A 16367-nucleotide genomic window follows, 5' to 3' on the forward strand; every position below is an offset into this window, starting at 1 on the left:
TGGTTGTAAAATGTAGCAATGTTTGACAAGATTTTGCAAGAGAACTTAAAACACACGAGGTACATTTCTTGTAACATTTTACAACTATGCTACAATTTAGCAGGGGACCCTTGCTAAATTGCTCTCATATGAAAGGGGCTTAAAGGATAAAATATGGATGTGTAACTCCATACCAAGAATAATGAGAGTTGGTTCCTGGTTACTCGTTAGTCTCATAATACGCAGCTGTCACACACCATCACACATCGTAATGGATGAGCGCTCAGCTGGTGTAATCGGTTTGACGCCAAACTGGGGTAATGGCTAACGAGTATAGGAGCTTAGAGCAGGGATGAGAAATCTCAACCTTTCATCTGAATTCAAACTTTTTATTCAGTCAGCCTGGTGAAGAAAATCAGCTAAAAAAGAACACTGTTCCTAAAAAAAACTCCGAGAAGTGCATAATTATGAACAAGCTGAGTAATTTTCCTGTGATATTTAATTTAAAATTAAGTATACTCGTAAAATACGTGTGACACTGTATTGTATGAATACTTCTCTTTTTGTATAAATGTGTGGTTCTGAGATAGAGCAGGGCCCCTTTGCTCTAGAACCAACACTTACAGTATACCCTGTGTATGCATGGTCTGTTTGTCATCACACAGGCAGGTTGTCAATTATTGACTAGCCCATCACTTGGGGGTGGGGGCTGCCTGAAGAAGAAACCTCTACTAGCCCAGCACTCAGCACCACAGCTCTCTCCCTCTCCACTATACAAGTGTTTGTTCATTGAGCAAGTGACTCCATGTTAAATGTAAATTGAGCTCTGAAAGCCTCTCAGAATTGCTTCTTTAGACACCCAGCTCTATGTCCACGCTTTTCTTAGATCGTACATTAGGAGAAGCCAAACACCTTACATAATGGTAGGAAGCCCTCCTGGAAATGACTTGACTTTTTTTCATTCACACCATGAAAGGATCTCATTAGCCTAGCCTTGCCTCGCCGCATTTATCTATTATTCTATTCAATGCCTTCCAGTGATACCTCCAGACACATAAAGTCCCAGGCGTTGTGACCTTTTCAGTTAAAGTGCATTACTGAGGAAGAAGGTTTGAACGAGTCTTTGGTTAAGACACTCCTGTTGTTTAGTTTCTCTCTTGCCAATAGAGAGCGCTATCACTGAGGCAACTTCTATCACTGGAACATCTAGCAGTAGCACTTTTTTAGACTAACAGTAACAATACCAGGTTTTTTTTTTTTTTGAGATTTGCAGGGTTTTCATATCGAAGAAGAAGACAATTTAGAAAAATATCCACAACCTAAAACACCAGAAGACGACTCGATTTCCTTTCCTCGATACTCCTTCGAGGCCCTATGAGTTATCAGTTAAAGTGAAGTTAATGCCCGGTCCCACAGCGGCAATAACGAAAACGATAACGATAACGACGCAAAGAGAACGCATTCTATTGGTTGAAATGCTCAACGTAGAATACGCACACGCTCATTCAACCAATAGAATTTGTTCTCTTTGCGTCATGATCGTTATCGTTTTCGTTATCGCTGCAGTGTGACTGGGCCTTAAGACGTTGGTAATCACTCAGTGAATGGCAATGAAAACTATTGTTTAGAAACCAGAGGTTTATCTTCCCTTTAAAAGGGAAGGTATACATTTGGTAACCACTCTTAATTAAAATTATTGGCAATGGAAACTATTTGGCCTGCAGCCAAAGTATTTTGAAAAAACGTTTCACTTTGAAGTGATGTGGTTATGTAATAAGACATCAGTTTTTATCCTGGAAAAAAAATTGAATCTGAGAAGGATAAACGCTTCTCTGTCTCAGATTGTGTTATTCATGAATGGATTACAAATTCGCTCTGAACTGGCAGCAGTGTCTCAAAATTGTGCTCAACCTTTGAAATGAAATTTTCACAGTTTAGTTGTATTGTATACATCTTCATTTATAGCCTACAGGATTAAAATATTCAAAAAGTTCCCAAAACTGGTATAATTTGCCTTTAAAAGTAGAAGAAGCCAACTAATATTTTTTCCCTCGCTCTTTTTTGTTCCTCCCTCCAGGTCTGATCATCCTCTTAGGCCTAGTGATGTACCCAGCAGGCTGGGGATCGGAAGCAGTGGTGGAGCTCTGCGGGTCGGACGCTGCACCCTTTCAGTTTGGCAGCTGCTCCCTCGGATGGTCGTTCTTCGTAGCCGCCGCGGCCACCGTCCTCACCTTTGCGTGTGCGGTGCTCTCCGTTCAAGCGGAGATTGCCACCGCCAGCGATGACGTACAGGACGAGATACTGAAGGGAAAGTATGTCATCTGCCTCCCTTGATGACTGCAAGGAGAACCTCAGATGTGCTGGGGATGAATGATTCTATTCGAAATGGAATCTGCAGATGAACATGCTTAATGTGTCGACATCTGTTTTTTTATATTTTATTATCAGCTACAACTCAAAACTCGTAAAGTGTGGATTAAAATATATACCCGGCGTTATCCTATTAGAAGAGGGTACAATGGCAAGAAGCGAAAGATAATCTTCTTATGACGTCTTCATTGCATTAAGCTGTCATTGTGAAGAGTGATCTCATAAGGATTCCATAGAGAGTCTGCAAAATTGACAATTAAGAGTACACCTTCCAAAGCTGGGATAGTGGCCTCAGGAAAAGAGAGAGATGCAAATTTTTGTAAGAGTTTTATATTCTCACTTTGGTTTGTGGAGGCAAGTGAATTTTTTCTATCTTTATAAAGCAACATGCGCTAACCTGAAAAGTGCATAATTATGGCATGGTACATCACATTTTGCCAGTCAAATTTTACATTTATATTATGCAGATTGCTTGAACCCCTGAAATGTCACACTTGGAAGTGCAGGCATTATCATCGCTAGAACAGTTTTCACACCCGACTTGAACTTGTGTATCCCCCTTTACAGCTCACAAAGTCTGTACATAAACAAAGTCTAAAAAATTGTAAACATTTCATATAAGGCCGAATAAAAAATAAAAAACAGTTGATCGTCCCCGCCCGCATCCTTTTTTGGGGCCGCATCCTTTTCTTTCTTTTTTCGATAAACTTTTTTTTTTTTCTCCTAGTTTTTTTGGACTAGGAGCTTTTCCCGAATCTAACGCTATATGCTCCTGACCACGTGTCACTGTCTGTTTCATAAATCAATATTAATAAATACCTTGGACGGTTTCAAGTCTCTGATTGGTGAAAACCCGGTCAAGTGGGGGAGTGTTAACGGTCGGTATAAAGACCGGCAAGATCGGCTTTGGAAAATAGCAAATAAGTGGCCCCTAAATCAGCATACATTGTGTAAACCTTGCGCGTTGCACTGTATCGCATGCTTATTTATATATCCATATTAGTTTCATTGCAACTTCGCGCACTTGCACGCTGAAAATGTATCAGTTTTGAGTGTGTGCGTGTAACCAGTCCGCGCGTATAAACTCATTTGGCCATATATGGTCTTGTTTACAGCGACATGCTACATGGACGCTGAGCTCATGCGTGCATTTTAATGCACAAAGAACAGCTATCGTCCAATCTTTTGCCTCAACATTCTGAAACATGTTGATTTAGTTCTGATAATGCTGATGAGTGGTTATGTTTTGTTTTTGAAAGGGCAAGGGCACCAAGGCACAGTCTCCTTGGTAAAGGGCACCCAGTGACTATTAGGAAGTTTTAAATTTCTACTAGCTGTAGCATTTCAAGGGCACCAAGGCAATTTTACCAGGGGGCATGGAGGCAATCGCCTTTGTTGCCTTCGTGAAGTATCAGGCCTAGGTTGGCTAAGTGGTATTTCATCTCACCCCTGAAAAATCCCATCTCTGAAAAAGGAGAGGCAGAAACCATCAAACCCAAAACAGACCATAGCAATTAGTGTGTCTAGACTGGAGGAGGGCTTGGATCAGAGGTATCAGGATCCTCATAACAGAGCCTCTGAGAACATGGAGGTAGCTGAGAACATGATCACTGGCTTGACTCATTACATGTGGGTATTACAAACAGTCATCAGGAATTCCAATATCTCTTTTGAAATGAAAAACTGGGTCTGTAACTGGGTCGTTACAGACCGTTACAGACGTCACTTGTGAGTTTCAAGGGAATTAATCAAAGATATTCTGCTAAAGCACAGTTGTTATTATAGTGAAGAACTCAACAATGTTTTTACCATGCAAAGGTCAGTGTATCCAGCCGGTTCTCATTGTGTTGATAATGTATGTGCGGGTTGTGACAACAACACCAAAAGGGATGGGGGGCGGGTCTCTTTCTTTTTCTTTTTTTTCACTTCAGATCAAATTCACAAAAGTTATAAAGATAACAACATTTAGAATACACTTGATTCAAAGTCATTTCAATTCAGTGTACTTGGGCCAAATTCATTTTTTTTTTTTTTTTTTTTTGGGGGGGGGGTCCAAAATGCCCAACAGTTTTGACAAACATTGCTCATGACAGGTAACCCAATAGCAACATTTTGTGACACAGAACTACATGTAGACTTAGTACATCAAGTTTCATCAGACATTTGTTGTTGACAAGAGCCAAAAAGTTTGCTTCTTAAAGGCAGTGGACACTATAGGATAATTACTCAAAATAATTATTAGCATAAAACCTTACTTGGTGACGAGTAATGGGGAGAGATTGATGGTATAAAACATTGTGAGAAACGGCTCCAGCTCTGAAGTGACGTAGTTTTCAAGAAAAAAGTAATTTTCGACGAATTTGATTTCAAGACCTCAAGTTTAGAATTTGGGGTCCCGAAATCAAGCATCTGAAAGCACACAACTTCGTGTGACAAGGGTGTTTTTTCTTTCCTTATTATCTCGCAACTTTGACGACTGATTGAGCTCAAATTTTCACAAGTTGGTTATTTTATGTATATGTTAAGAAACCCCAAGTGAGAAGACTAGTCTTTGGCAATTACCAATAGTGTCCACTGGCTTTAATACATCAATATTGGGAGGAGTTGGGTTTGTTCTTGTTAGAAATGAATCCGAAGCTCATTTCCTTTTTGTATTGTATGTAGATACATGGTGTTCTTGGGTTATTTTAAAAAAAATGATTCCCAGCTGGTGAGCAAGATAGACAAGGTTGACAGGATGCGTTAGGCTATTGTTTTCACTCGCTTAAACAATTTCATTCTTCATAACAATTCAGCCGAATAATTCTGACAGTCATCAGTGATGGACCAGCCCTTTAAATAAACAGAAAGCTAGGATGAACTACTGAAGTGAAATTAATTTTTCTGGTATTTGGTTTTTTTTGCCAAATGGGCCTCTTTTTGTAGACGCTTTAAATATGATCCTTTCATAGGAAGTTAACCAACTTTTTAAAAACTTTTGAGTTTCATTGAAATATTTTGTGTATGAACTTTACTTAACGAGACACTGTATCATACGGCTTGTGCAAAACTTATGGTCTATATTTGAAGAAAAAAAAATTAATAAAAGAATATTTGGCAATACATGTTGCAAACAGTTCTTATTTGGCAAAACCTGTTACAAACAGTTGTACATGCAAATTAATAAACCACAGGGGAAACTGATTTCGTGAAGCTACAGTTTTCATACAAATACAAGCTGTAGGAAGTCGGTGTCTAAGCATTATTGAAAGAGAGACAAACTTGTACCAACTTTAACATTAATGGTCCTTGAGGAGAAAAACATGTGTACAATTTCACAGATTTGTACCTCATTACACTTACAGGGTTATAAATATAAGTTCACTAAAAGCTATGCCATCAGAAGCACTTACAGGTTCCTTTTGTTGATAAATACCACAGTTGCCAAGAGGTATCTAGATTAACTATTGACTTTTTACTACTATTTACTATCGCTATCAGAAACGTTAGAGTGGTGTCTATCAAACCCCATGGCTGGAGAATGTATATGGCGCCATAGTCACTGATGCTCATTTATTTGATGGTGGCTTTCATGTATGTATTAGAGGCTTATATAACATGATAAGTGCAGTTATTATATGGTGGTATTTATGTATGACATGATTAGCTTGTGTTTCTCCTCCACTAGGTATGGTGATATCGAAACAGTTCTCTCACAACTAAGTCCCGCGACTGCTGCTCTACGTGAGACTACAGCACTCATTACTACCGTAGTCTTGCGCAGAGCATCAGTCTGGGGTGATAGCAGCAAGAGGGCTCTTCCCTAAAGCCATGACTGACATTTATAACAACTTGTTTACAAGGCTACTCCTCTAAAATCAGACAGGTTCGGACTTGTGATGACTTTTTGTCATAACTCCCTTTTTTTACTAGGATCCTTTCCTCATTCTGATCGATGCATTCCATAAACCTGGATGACCTTTGACCTTTAAAGCGTGTTCAGTTCTAGGTTTAAGTAGTGATTTTGTACTTGAGCATCAGTGAAGGAGTGTCTTGTGTCTTCAAGAAAACAGCCTGTTACTCGGAAAATTAATGTACTATCAATTATTCAACCAAAAAAAGTTTGTTGTGATTTTTCTCCATAATTAGTTTTGTATAGAACTATATTCTGAAATGTATTTTGTGATACAAGTCTTTTTCACGTTTTGTAAATGCCCAATGGTGTAACTAATATGCATATTATAATTAGTTTATTTGTCTTTTTTTGTGTAAACAATCGCTAATGCTGCTGTATCTACAGATCATGTCAATGTAAATGCTGCTTGGATTGGTGTAGTTAGTGGTGGAATGAAATGTGACGCCTCCATGCCAAAATCAGGCAGTCCTCAGAAACAATATGGATTGTGTCAGCATGATCAAAAACAGACCTGTAGCTGTACATACTCTTCTGAACTCTCGCCCAGCTACGACATGCGCATGCAGGTCCTCCATTGATATTGATACTTAGGGAGGGCACATACATGTATGCGCAGCAGTAACTGCGAGTGAGAGTTCATAGTTTGATGTACAGGCAAGGGCCCAATTTTATGGCTCTACTTACCGCCGAATTCTGCGCTTGTGATCTAAATTCTTGCAAGCACTAAATTTCTGCGCTATGTGTGTAAGCGAAGAATGCGCAATGTGGAGTGCGCACGCGCACAAGAAAATTTTCACTGCTAACCTGTGGAAATTCCTTGCTTCCATAAGCAGTGGTTCTTTGCTTACGGTAAACAGAACCGTAGAAGATCATGATATCACAGAACCTGCTAAAGTCTGCTTAATCAGCCCTGGCATCAATCAATGTGATGTAATTGAAACATTCTAAAGGACCTATGTTTAGAAATACTACCTTACAAGGCTAAATTTAGTGCCATTTGAGTGTTGTTCATCTCATCTATTTGATGAGCAAATGAACCCAATCTTGGGTTTTGGAATGAAATACCTGGTTTTGGCTTGGAATGTCACAAATGATGAACTTGTACATTTTTTTATGTAAAAAAAGAAGTGCAGTATTGATATTTATTTGTAAAGTCAGGTAGAGTTTAATTGGATGTTTGCTTCGTTAATTACCCCTTTAAAGATCAATTTTGTACTGTTCACCATACGCCCAGACATTACTGATCTTGTAGATTTTCAGGCAACATTTTTAGGAAAATTTTGAAGAAACAAAAATACATGGTTTTGTTTGATTCACATTAAAAACATTGGAAACTATCGATTCGATCCTGTAACAATGTTGTTTGTGTAAAGTAGGTCCATTCTTGCAGCTGTTTGAGGCTGCTATGGGCATTTGATGTGGCCGTTATGGTCTTTAAAGGGTCAAAGTTAATCTTGGTTCCAATATCATTGAGGACATGTTTGAAAACTTTGGGAATTTAAAAAATATTACTGTGCAATGCAAGAGGAAATATTATAACTCATTGTTAGATATCATAAACCATTATACACTGTTTTCCTCGTCATGAATACAACAATTTCAGTGAAAATATCAAAGGTTATGTTTTGTAAATAGATAATTTGTAGGAATGAAATCTTCAAAAACCAGCATCTTACCATACCAGCCATGATGAGAAACCTTTAACATGAGAGTTTGCAATTGAGAACAAGTGTTAACTGAAGAGGAATGATGTTATTCCAATTTCTTTTCTTAATTTTTGCTTTCTTTTGCCCTCAGTAAGATTGTAGCATGAAAAGTTACATATAAGCCAGTAGACCTTTATCACACTATCACCATCTTGGTTATGTTACTTGTTTCCAATAACAGTGATGAATGCTAAGATTCATTGCACAAACATGGCACCAGACTATTTTGTCGTCCAGCCTCAGTTTGGTTGCAATGAGTTTGAATGGAGTAAAATCAAGATGGCCACATCGTGCTTATTGTAAACCCAGCATTGAAATCGGGCCTTGATAACCACACTATGACACCAGTACAAATGTATGTATTTTTATACACTGTAAAAGCAAAGAAATGTTGAACTATATGTTGGAGTTGTGATCAGCGACATGTGTAAGCAATAAATATTTCTATGAAAAAGAAAAACACAGTGCATTGATACTCAATTTTTTGCATTTTTCAGCATTTTTATCTAAATAGGCCTAAAATTGATAAAAATGACAAGGGGTAAGTCCAGCATTTTTTATCAGAAATACGCCTTCAATTGATAAAAATTACAAAGGGTAAGTCCAGCATTTTACTAAAAAATAGGTCTAAAACTGATAAAAATGCCAAGGGGTAAGTCCAGCATTTTTTTCAGAAATATGCTTCAAATTAAGTCCAGCATTTTATCAAAAATAGGCCTAAAATTGATAAAAATGGCAAGGGGTAGGTCCAGCATTTTTATCAGAAATACGCCTAAAATTGATAAAAATTACAAGGGGTAAGTCCAGCATTTTTATCAGAAAAATGCTTCAAACTAAGTCCAGCATTTTTATCAGAAATATGCTTAAACTTAAGTCCAGCATTTTGTCAAAAATAGGCTTAAAATTGATAAAAATGGCAAGGGGTAAGTCCAGCATTTTTATCAGAAATACGCCTAAAATTGATAAAAATTACAAAGGGTAAGTCAAGCATTTTAGTCAAAAATAGGCCTAAAATTGATAAAAGTGGCAAGGGGTAAGTTTGGTATTTTTATCAAAAATAGGTCTAAAATTGATAAAAATGGCAAGCGGTAGGTCCAGCATTTTTATTAAAAATAGGCCTAAAATTGATAAAAATGGCAAGGGGTAAGTCCAGCATTTTTGTCAGAAACATGCTTCAAACTAAGTCCACAATTTTTGGCAAAAATAGGTGTAAAATTGATAAAAATGACAAGGGGTAAGTCCAGCATTTTTATCAAAAATAGGCCTAAAATTGATAAAAATGACAAGGGGTAAGTCCAGCATTTTTGTCAAAAATAGGCCTAAAATTGAAAAAAATGGCAAGGGGTAAGTCCAGTGTTTTTATCAAATATAGGCCTAAAATTGATAAAAATGACAAGAGGTAAGTCCAGCATTTTTGTCAAAAATAGGCCTAAAATTGATAAAAATGGCAAGGGGTAAGTCCAGCATTTTTGTCAGAAATATGCTTCAAACTAAGTCCACCATTTTTGGCAAAAATAGGCCTAAAATTGATGAAAATGACAAGGGGTAAGTCCAGCATTTTTGTCAGAAATATGCTTAAAATTAAGTCCAGCATTTTTGTCAAAAATAGGCCTAAAATTGATAAAAATGGCAAGGGGTAAGTCCAGCATTTTTGTCAGAAATATGCTTCACATTAAGTCCACCGTTTTTGGCAAAAATAGGTATAAAATTGAAAAAAATTGCAAGGGGTAAGTCCAGTATTTTTATCAAAAATAGGCCAAAAATTGATAAAAATGACAAGGGGTAAGTCCAGCATTTTTATCAGAAATTTGCTTAAAATTAAGTCCGGCATTTTTGTCAAAAATAGGCCTAAAATTGTTAAAATAGCAAGGGGTAAGTCCAGCATTTTTATCAAAAATAGGCCTAAAATTGATAAAATGACAAGGGGTAAGTCCAGCATTTTTGTCAGAAACATGCTTCAAACTAAGTCCACAATTTTTGGCAAAAATAGGTGTAAAATTGATAAAAATGACAAGGGGTAAGTCCAGCATTTTTATCAAAAATAGGCCTAAAATTGATAAAAATGACAAGGGGTAAGTCCAGCATTTTTGTCAAAAATAGGCCTAAAATTGAAAAAAATGGCAAGGGGTAAGTCCAGTGTTTTTATCAAATATAGGCCTAAAATTGATAAAAATGACAAGAGGTAAGTCCAGCATTTTTGTCAAAAATAGGCCTAAAATTGATAAAAATGGCAAGGGGTAAGTCCAGCATTTTTGTCAGAAATATGCTTCAAACTAAGTCCACCATTTTTGGCAAAAATAGGCCTAAAATTGATGAAAATGACAAGGGGTAAGTCCAGCATTTTTGTCAGAAATATGCTTAAAATTAAGTCCAGCATTTTTGTCAAAAATAGGCCTAAAATTGATAAAAATGGCAAGGGGTAAGTCCAGCATTTTTGTCAGAAATATGCTTCACATTAAGTCCACCATTTTTGGCAAAAATAGGTATAAAATTGAAAAAAATTGCAAGGGGTAAGTCCAGTATTTTTATCAAAAATAGGCCTAAAATTGATAAAAATGACAAGGGGTAAGTCCAGCATTTTTATCAGAAATTTGCTTAAAATTAAGTCCGGCATTTTTGTCAAAAATAGGCCTAAAATTGTTAAAATAGCAAGGGGTAAGTCCAGCATTTTTATCAAAAATAGGCCTAAAATTGATAAAATGACAAGGGGTAAGTCCAGCATTTTTATCAGAAATATGCTTAAATTTAAGTCCAGCATTTTTATACGAAATATGCCTAAAATTGATAAAAATGGCAAGGGGTAAGTCCAGTATTTTTATCAAAAATTTAAATTTAAAGCACTTTTATCAGAAATACACGTATGCCTTAAATTGAAGGGAAAAACATGGGAAGGGGTAAGTCCAGCATTTTTATCAGAAATATGCCTAAAACTGATAAAAATGACAAGTCCAGCATTTTAGTCAAAAATTTGCCTAAAATTGAAACAAATTGCAAGGGGTAAGTCCAGCAGTTGTATCAGAAATAGGCCTAAAATTTATAAACATGGCAAGGGGTAAATCTAGAAGTCTTGAATTCATAGATTTTGGTAATATTCTGGTATAAATGATCCATAGTCATCACAAATCTGGGACTAATCTGCCTAATCTAATCCTTTTTTAAAACCTCCTTAAAACTTATCCTTATCCCATGCCAGACTGTTCCAATAAAACTAGATTTGTTGATGTATAGCGGTCTGTGCAGGGGTTTTACTGCTTAGTTGAAAGAGTAACTTTGAAGTGTAGGGGTGGGTATTAATGCAATGTACAATGCGGCCAAATACGCCAGTGAATTTATCAGATTAAGGCTTACATTATAAAGAATCATCACTACTTACCACGAGATTAATACCCCTAATCTAATCCTTTAAAACCTCCTTAATACTAAATCGTAAATAATCCCAGGGCTCGGGTACACACAGCGCTAAGATTCATCTTAAGATGAGTCGCCATAGTGACATCACAGTTTGCTTAGCATTTAAGATTGATACACAGTTTAGATCATTCTTAGCTGTTTGTGAAATTGGCCCCCATACTATTCCAATAAAACTGGATCTGTTGACTCTGTGGATTTTACTACTTAGCTGACAAGGCTATACAATGGATTGCACATAGCGACTGAGTTCCCTCATCTACTTAACCCAAGTGGGCACTTCTGAATATTTGAAGAACCCGAGTTTCTAATCTGGGATTGATTTCGCACAAAAATATCAGATTGATGTTAACTGTGCATCAATCTTACTTACAAAGCAAAGTACAAATATGTGAAAGAACTTTATACAAATCACTGTAGTAATACTGAATCTTAGTGCTTTGTATAATCGACCCCAGGGTAACTAGATCCCCTCCCTTCCCATAAGAAAAAAAAAAAGTTCAAATATTGTTCCCCATATATATCTGATGTATCAAGGTCAGAGCAAATCAAAGGGTAAACCTACATGAATATGGTCACACTAAAGTCTTGTTGTCTAATGACACCCAACCATAGAGCTATAAAGCTCTAGGCACGCAACACATCAACAACAACACAATCTCCATGCATACAGTATTTTGTAAGTTTGTTTGTTTAAATGATCTTCCAATCAAGGGAACTCAGCAGGATATAAACACCAAGCTGGCAACAACCAATCTCTTATACAAACATTAGTTGAATGTCTATGATTATGAATCACACAAATCAAGGAATTGTGATTCGGTAACTAGACGACAATACTTATTCAGATCTGTTAGATTAGGGGATTCGAACCCACAACCTTGTGAATGCAAGTCCTGCAGTCTAACCAATGGACCCTGGTGTATTAGCATGTCCCAAACCTTCCCAGGTAAAATAAGTGTGTGAGCACAACTTGCATACCTAGTACAAATTCCTAACGTTATTCATTTATAAGCATGTCCCAAACCTTCCCAGGTAAAATAAGTGTGTGAGCACAACTTGCATACCTAGTACAAATTCCTAACGTTATTCATTTATAAGCATGTCCCAAACCTTCCCAGGTAAAACAAGTTCGTACAAACATGGCACTGAAAGACTGGCTGGAGGTGACGAGGAACCATGTGGTAGGCCCCAGGAAATCATGAATGTTCATTTCTGCATGGAGAAATACCAGGTTTAGAAAAACATTACCTTGAAGTTAAGATACTGGACAAGAGCTTGCTAAAATTTCAGCACAATCAGCCATGGCATGGGGTTTTTGAACTAGATTAAACTGGTTAATCTACTCTGGATTTACTCCCTTAAGAAAAGAAAATCCATACAACTGTTTGTAATACTTAATCTGGTTTCTGATCTGTAGTTAAGTGAAGGATGCACGCAAATAAAATCTGTCTACTAGACATTGGTTCAAGGATTGACTGTAGTTAAATGAATATTTTCATTAACATATAAAATGGAAAATCTCAAAGTCTGTGCGGAATGCAACAGATCTGTGTAAGGCTTGGGTGTAAGGACGTGTTTGAATAAGCCATTTGTGAGTTAGATTTGATTATAGTATTGTATAATGACTTGCTTTAGTCACAAGTTACCGCTTACATTTGAAATCCTCAGACTATAGAGACGGGTTGCTATGTCAAATGGTTCGTGGCAAGCTTTTGCATAGCAACCTCCAGATGAGCAAACCCTGGTAACAATGTGCAATACACATTCCTTCAGAATTGTGCATGGGTGTTCACCATCTTTTACAGAACTACACAAAACCTTGCCATACTTTATAAACTTAAAAAAAGGAAAGGGTCACATCACATTTAGAATTAAATCATCTTAATAGTCTACAGAAACTTAACAAACACTACAAAGAGTGTGACCCCATTTGACCTTGACTTTCAGTTCAAATTGGAAGTTGAAGTTTTATTTTGGAAACATTTTAACCCCAGAACCAATTGGATTGATAAATTAAAATGACATCACCATTTCATTCAACCACAAGTTGATGACATCACTTACAACACCTTGTTTTAGTGACAAAATAGTCAAATCATGTTTGGAGATTACAACAGTAAAAAGACAAATTCTTGAAATCCGACCTATACTCTCTTGCAGTGTTGTAGTCGAGACCTGATAGTCTGAGACCATGACCAAAACCGAGACCTGAAGGAAGGTCTAAGGGGGAGACCGAGACTGGTCTCCAGACCTACAACCAGCCTTAAACTCTGCTTGTGAATGCCATCATCAAACTGAAGAAAAAGTGCCATGCTCTGGAATGTCACTTTGTTCAGTAACCAATAAGTGCGAGTGACATCACCTTTGACCCTTCCAATGATTAAACCATCCATTCATATGCTATTCTTATTATAGAAAAGGTTACTTCACTTTATCTACATTTTTGATTCACAAAAGTATCAAATAATAAACCACAAGGGAAACTGACTGGGTTAAATTTTAAATGATTGGGGGTTGAATGGAGATAAGTTGACTAGAGCGAGATTTGAACCAACAACATCCAGATTACTGCAACTAAGGCATTGTCGTTATCCAATGAAAACATGAAAAGTTAAAGGCAGTGGACACTGGTATTGGTAATTACTCAAAATAATTATTATCATAAAACCTTTCACTATTATCTTGCATTTTCAACGACAGATTGAGCTCAAATTTTCAAAGGTTTGTTATGTTATGTATATGTTGAAGATACACCAAGGTCCAAGTGAGAAGACTGGTCTTTGACAATTACCAATAGTGTCCAGGGTCTTTAAGTTTGCACGGCGCACGGAACAGGCCAATCAGCAACTACCTTTTCATCTCTACAATGTACATGAGGACACCCCAATGCACTGACATCATGGGCATAAGGCCCATATCCCAAATATTGGTTTTCAACAAGTTATCATCCACTAAATAAATCCAGATGGTGTGATTCCAATCACTGGAATAACCTTATAGTTTGATACACACATACAACAAACCTCCATGGGGCTCATCCAGTAATTACTTGTAAGCCCTCTGGCAGGGAACCCCAGACTGACATCTGGTTTAATGCCAAGTAATATTACAGGCTACAGAAATTGAGTAATTCCACACAAAAATGTTCACCCACATTTTTGGCGGGAAACTTTTGTTTCTCTTAATGCATCTGGAGTCTGGAATTCAATTTGCTTCAAACATCTGGGTACAACTTCATTGAGCTGCTTGAGCAGACAGACAATAATGCTTACAGTAATTCTGCTGAGCAGAATTTGGCAGAAACCAAGTCGCATGTTTATTTATGTGCATTTGCAATACTGTGTATTTTGTAAAGTAATTTGTATACATGTTTTTTTGTTTATAGTGGCTGAACCATCCCTTTTCAGCCTTGATATTTTCTGTTGGTGTCAATCTTTTTTTTATTATTTTAATTTATTTTAACGTAGTCATATGGCAGGATCATAACTCTCCCACCTTCTCTAGTGTTTAAGTGTTTCACATGTATTTTTTAATTCAAGTTTTTATACTGTAACATTCAAGTAATGGTCGAGGGTGGAATGTTTAATGAAACCAATGTTACTGGCTGGTGACCTTATTCAGGTGAGTGAAATTGTTGTGCTTAGCAACTCCTTGTGCAGCTCCAGCAAATTCAAGTTTTTATACTGTAACATTCAAGTAATGGTCGAGGGTGGAATGTTTAATGAAACCAATGTTACTGGCTGGTGACCTTATTCAGGTGAGTGAAATTGTTCAGTCGATCTTCTTAGCATGAATAATGGGATAACTTTCCTAAGGCGCCACCACTTTTTCACTAATTTTTACAAAAAGGGATATCTCATTGAGGTCAATTAGATACTGTATTAATTTTCATATTATAATGAAAAAGTGGTGGTGCCATACGGAAACTTTTCAGAATAATGTAAATATTTTGTTTTTACCTTTAAACCGATGTGTATTAAGCACTGTTATATACAACCATACTTTCCAAAGTTCTGTGCAAAACAATCCACAGGCAAATCACTCCAGTGGGATTCGAACCCAAGACCTTTACATCACTATAGCACTAGACCATTATACCATCGAGCTAGCCCGTTGGCTAGAGGAAGCCTGAATCTGATGTGTTAGCAACGGGTACCGTAGTCTTGGTGCAAGACGTTTCTCGTTTCCTTTTCACGCACACCGCACGACCAATTCACCGACAACGCGCGAACCGACTCACCTACCTGACTCATAGTCCACTCACCGCCCCGGAGAAGGCGGTGAGTGGACTAAAGTCAGGTGAGTCGGCGCGCGCGCTGTCGGTGAATTGGTCGCGGTGTGCGTGAAAAGGAAACGAGAAACGTCTTGCACCAAGACTACGGGTACCGCATTAATTTAATAGATGTTATTTTAGCCTCGGGATGAAGAATGTTTTGAATGATGTACTTCCAGCAATTACACACGGACCCTTGTAATAAAACTTCACACCAATCAGAAACTCTATTTTACTGCCTTGCAGAAGTTTAAATATCGTTTAATTAACATTGTTAGTTTATTTGGTGGCTCTTTTGTTTTATGGGTGTACAATTGCAAAACTGATGTTATAGTCAAAATATGACACGAAAGATTAACCAATCAGGTCGTTAGGAGGGGGCATTGCTTTTTATACACATGAAAGTTTTAATTCAAAGAAATAGCATGGCATTATCCTCTCAGATTTGGCAATGTGCATAATTACCAATGAACAAATAATGTGAGTGCAATTCTCTTACACTTTGAATCAATTCTGCTACAATTTAAAATTCCTTGCAAGCTTACAAAAGAAAAATCTTTCTTTTAAGTACAAAATGTCCACTAAATTATGTATTCAGTGATATTGTTGAGTTGCTACATTTTACAATGTGACAATTTATGCCCTTTTCCAAACCACGGCTTCGACTATGGATTCGGCTTGAGGGTCCGTTCTCTCATCTGAAGCCCTGAGCGCATATAGGCAAAGCACGCGC

The 16367-nt window shown here is 37.2% G+C and overlaps 1 protein-coding gene across 2 annotated transcripts in view; it reads left to right on the plus strand.

Moving 5' to 3' along the window:
• The window catches only part of LOC139937640 (LHFPL tetraspan subfamily member 2 protein-like), a 31117-nt gene extending 22750 nt beyond the window's left edge, over positions 1-8367 (plus strand). For both annotated transcript variants that reach the window (XM_071932879.1, XM_071932880.1), the window contains exon 3: positions 2057-8367. In XM_071932879.1, coding sequence (XP_071788980.1) covers positions 2057-2313 — 257 coding nt within the window. In that variant the 3' untranslated portion in view covers positions 2314-8367. The remainder of the gene's footprint in view (positions 1-2056) is intronic.
• The last annotated feature ends 8000 nt before the right edge of the window (positions 8368-16367 follow it).

This window comes from Asterias amurensis, chromosome 5 (genome assembly GCF_032118995.1).
Source record: "Asterias amurensis chromosome 5, ASM3211899v1".
In the NCBI taxonomy this organism is placed as follows: Eukaryota; Metazoa; Echinodermata; class Asteroidea; order Forcipulatida; family Asteriidae; genus Asterias; species Asterias amurensis.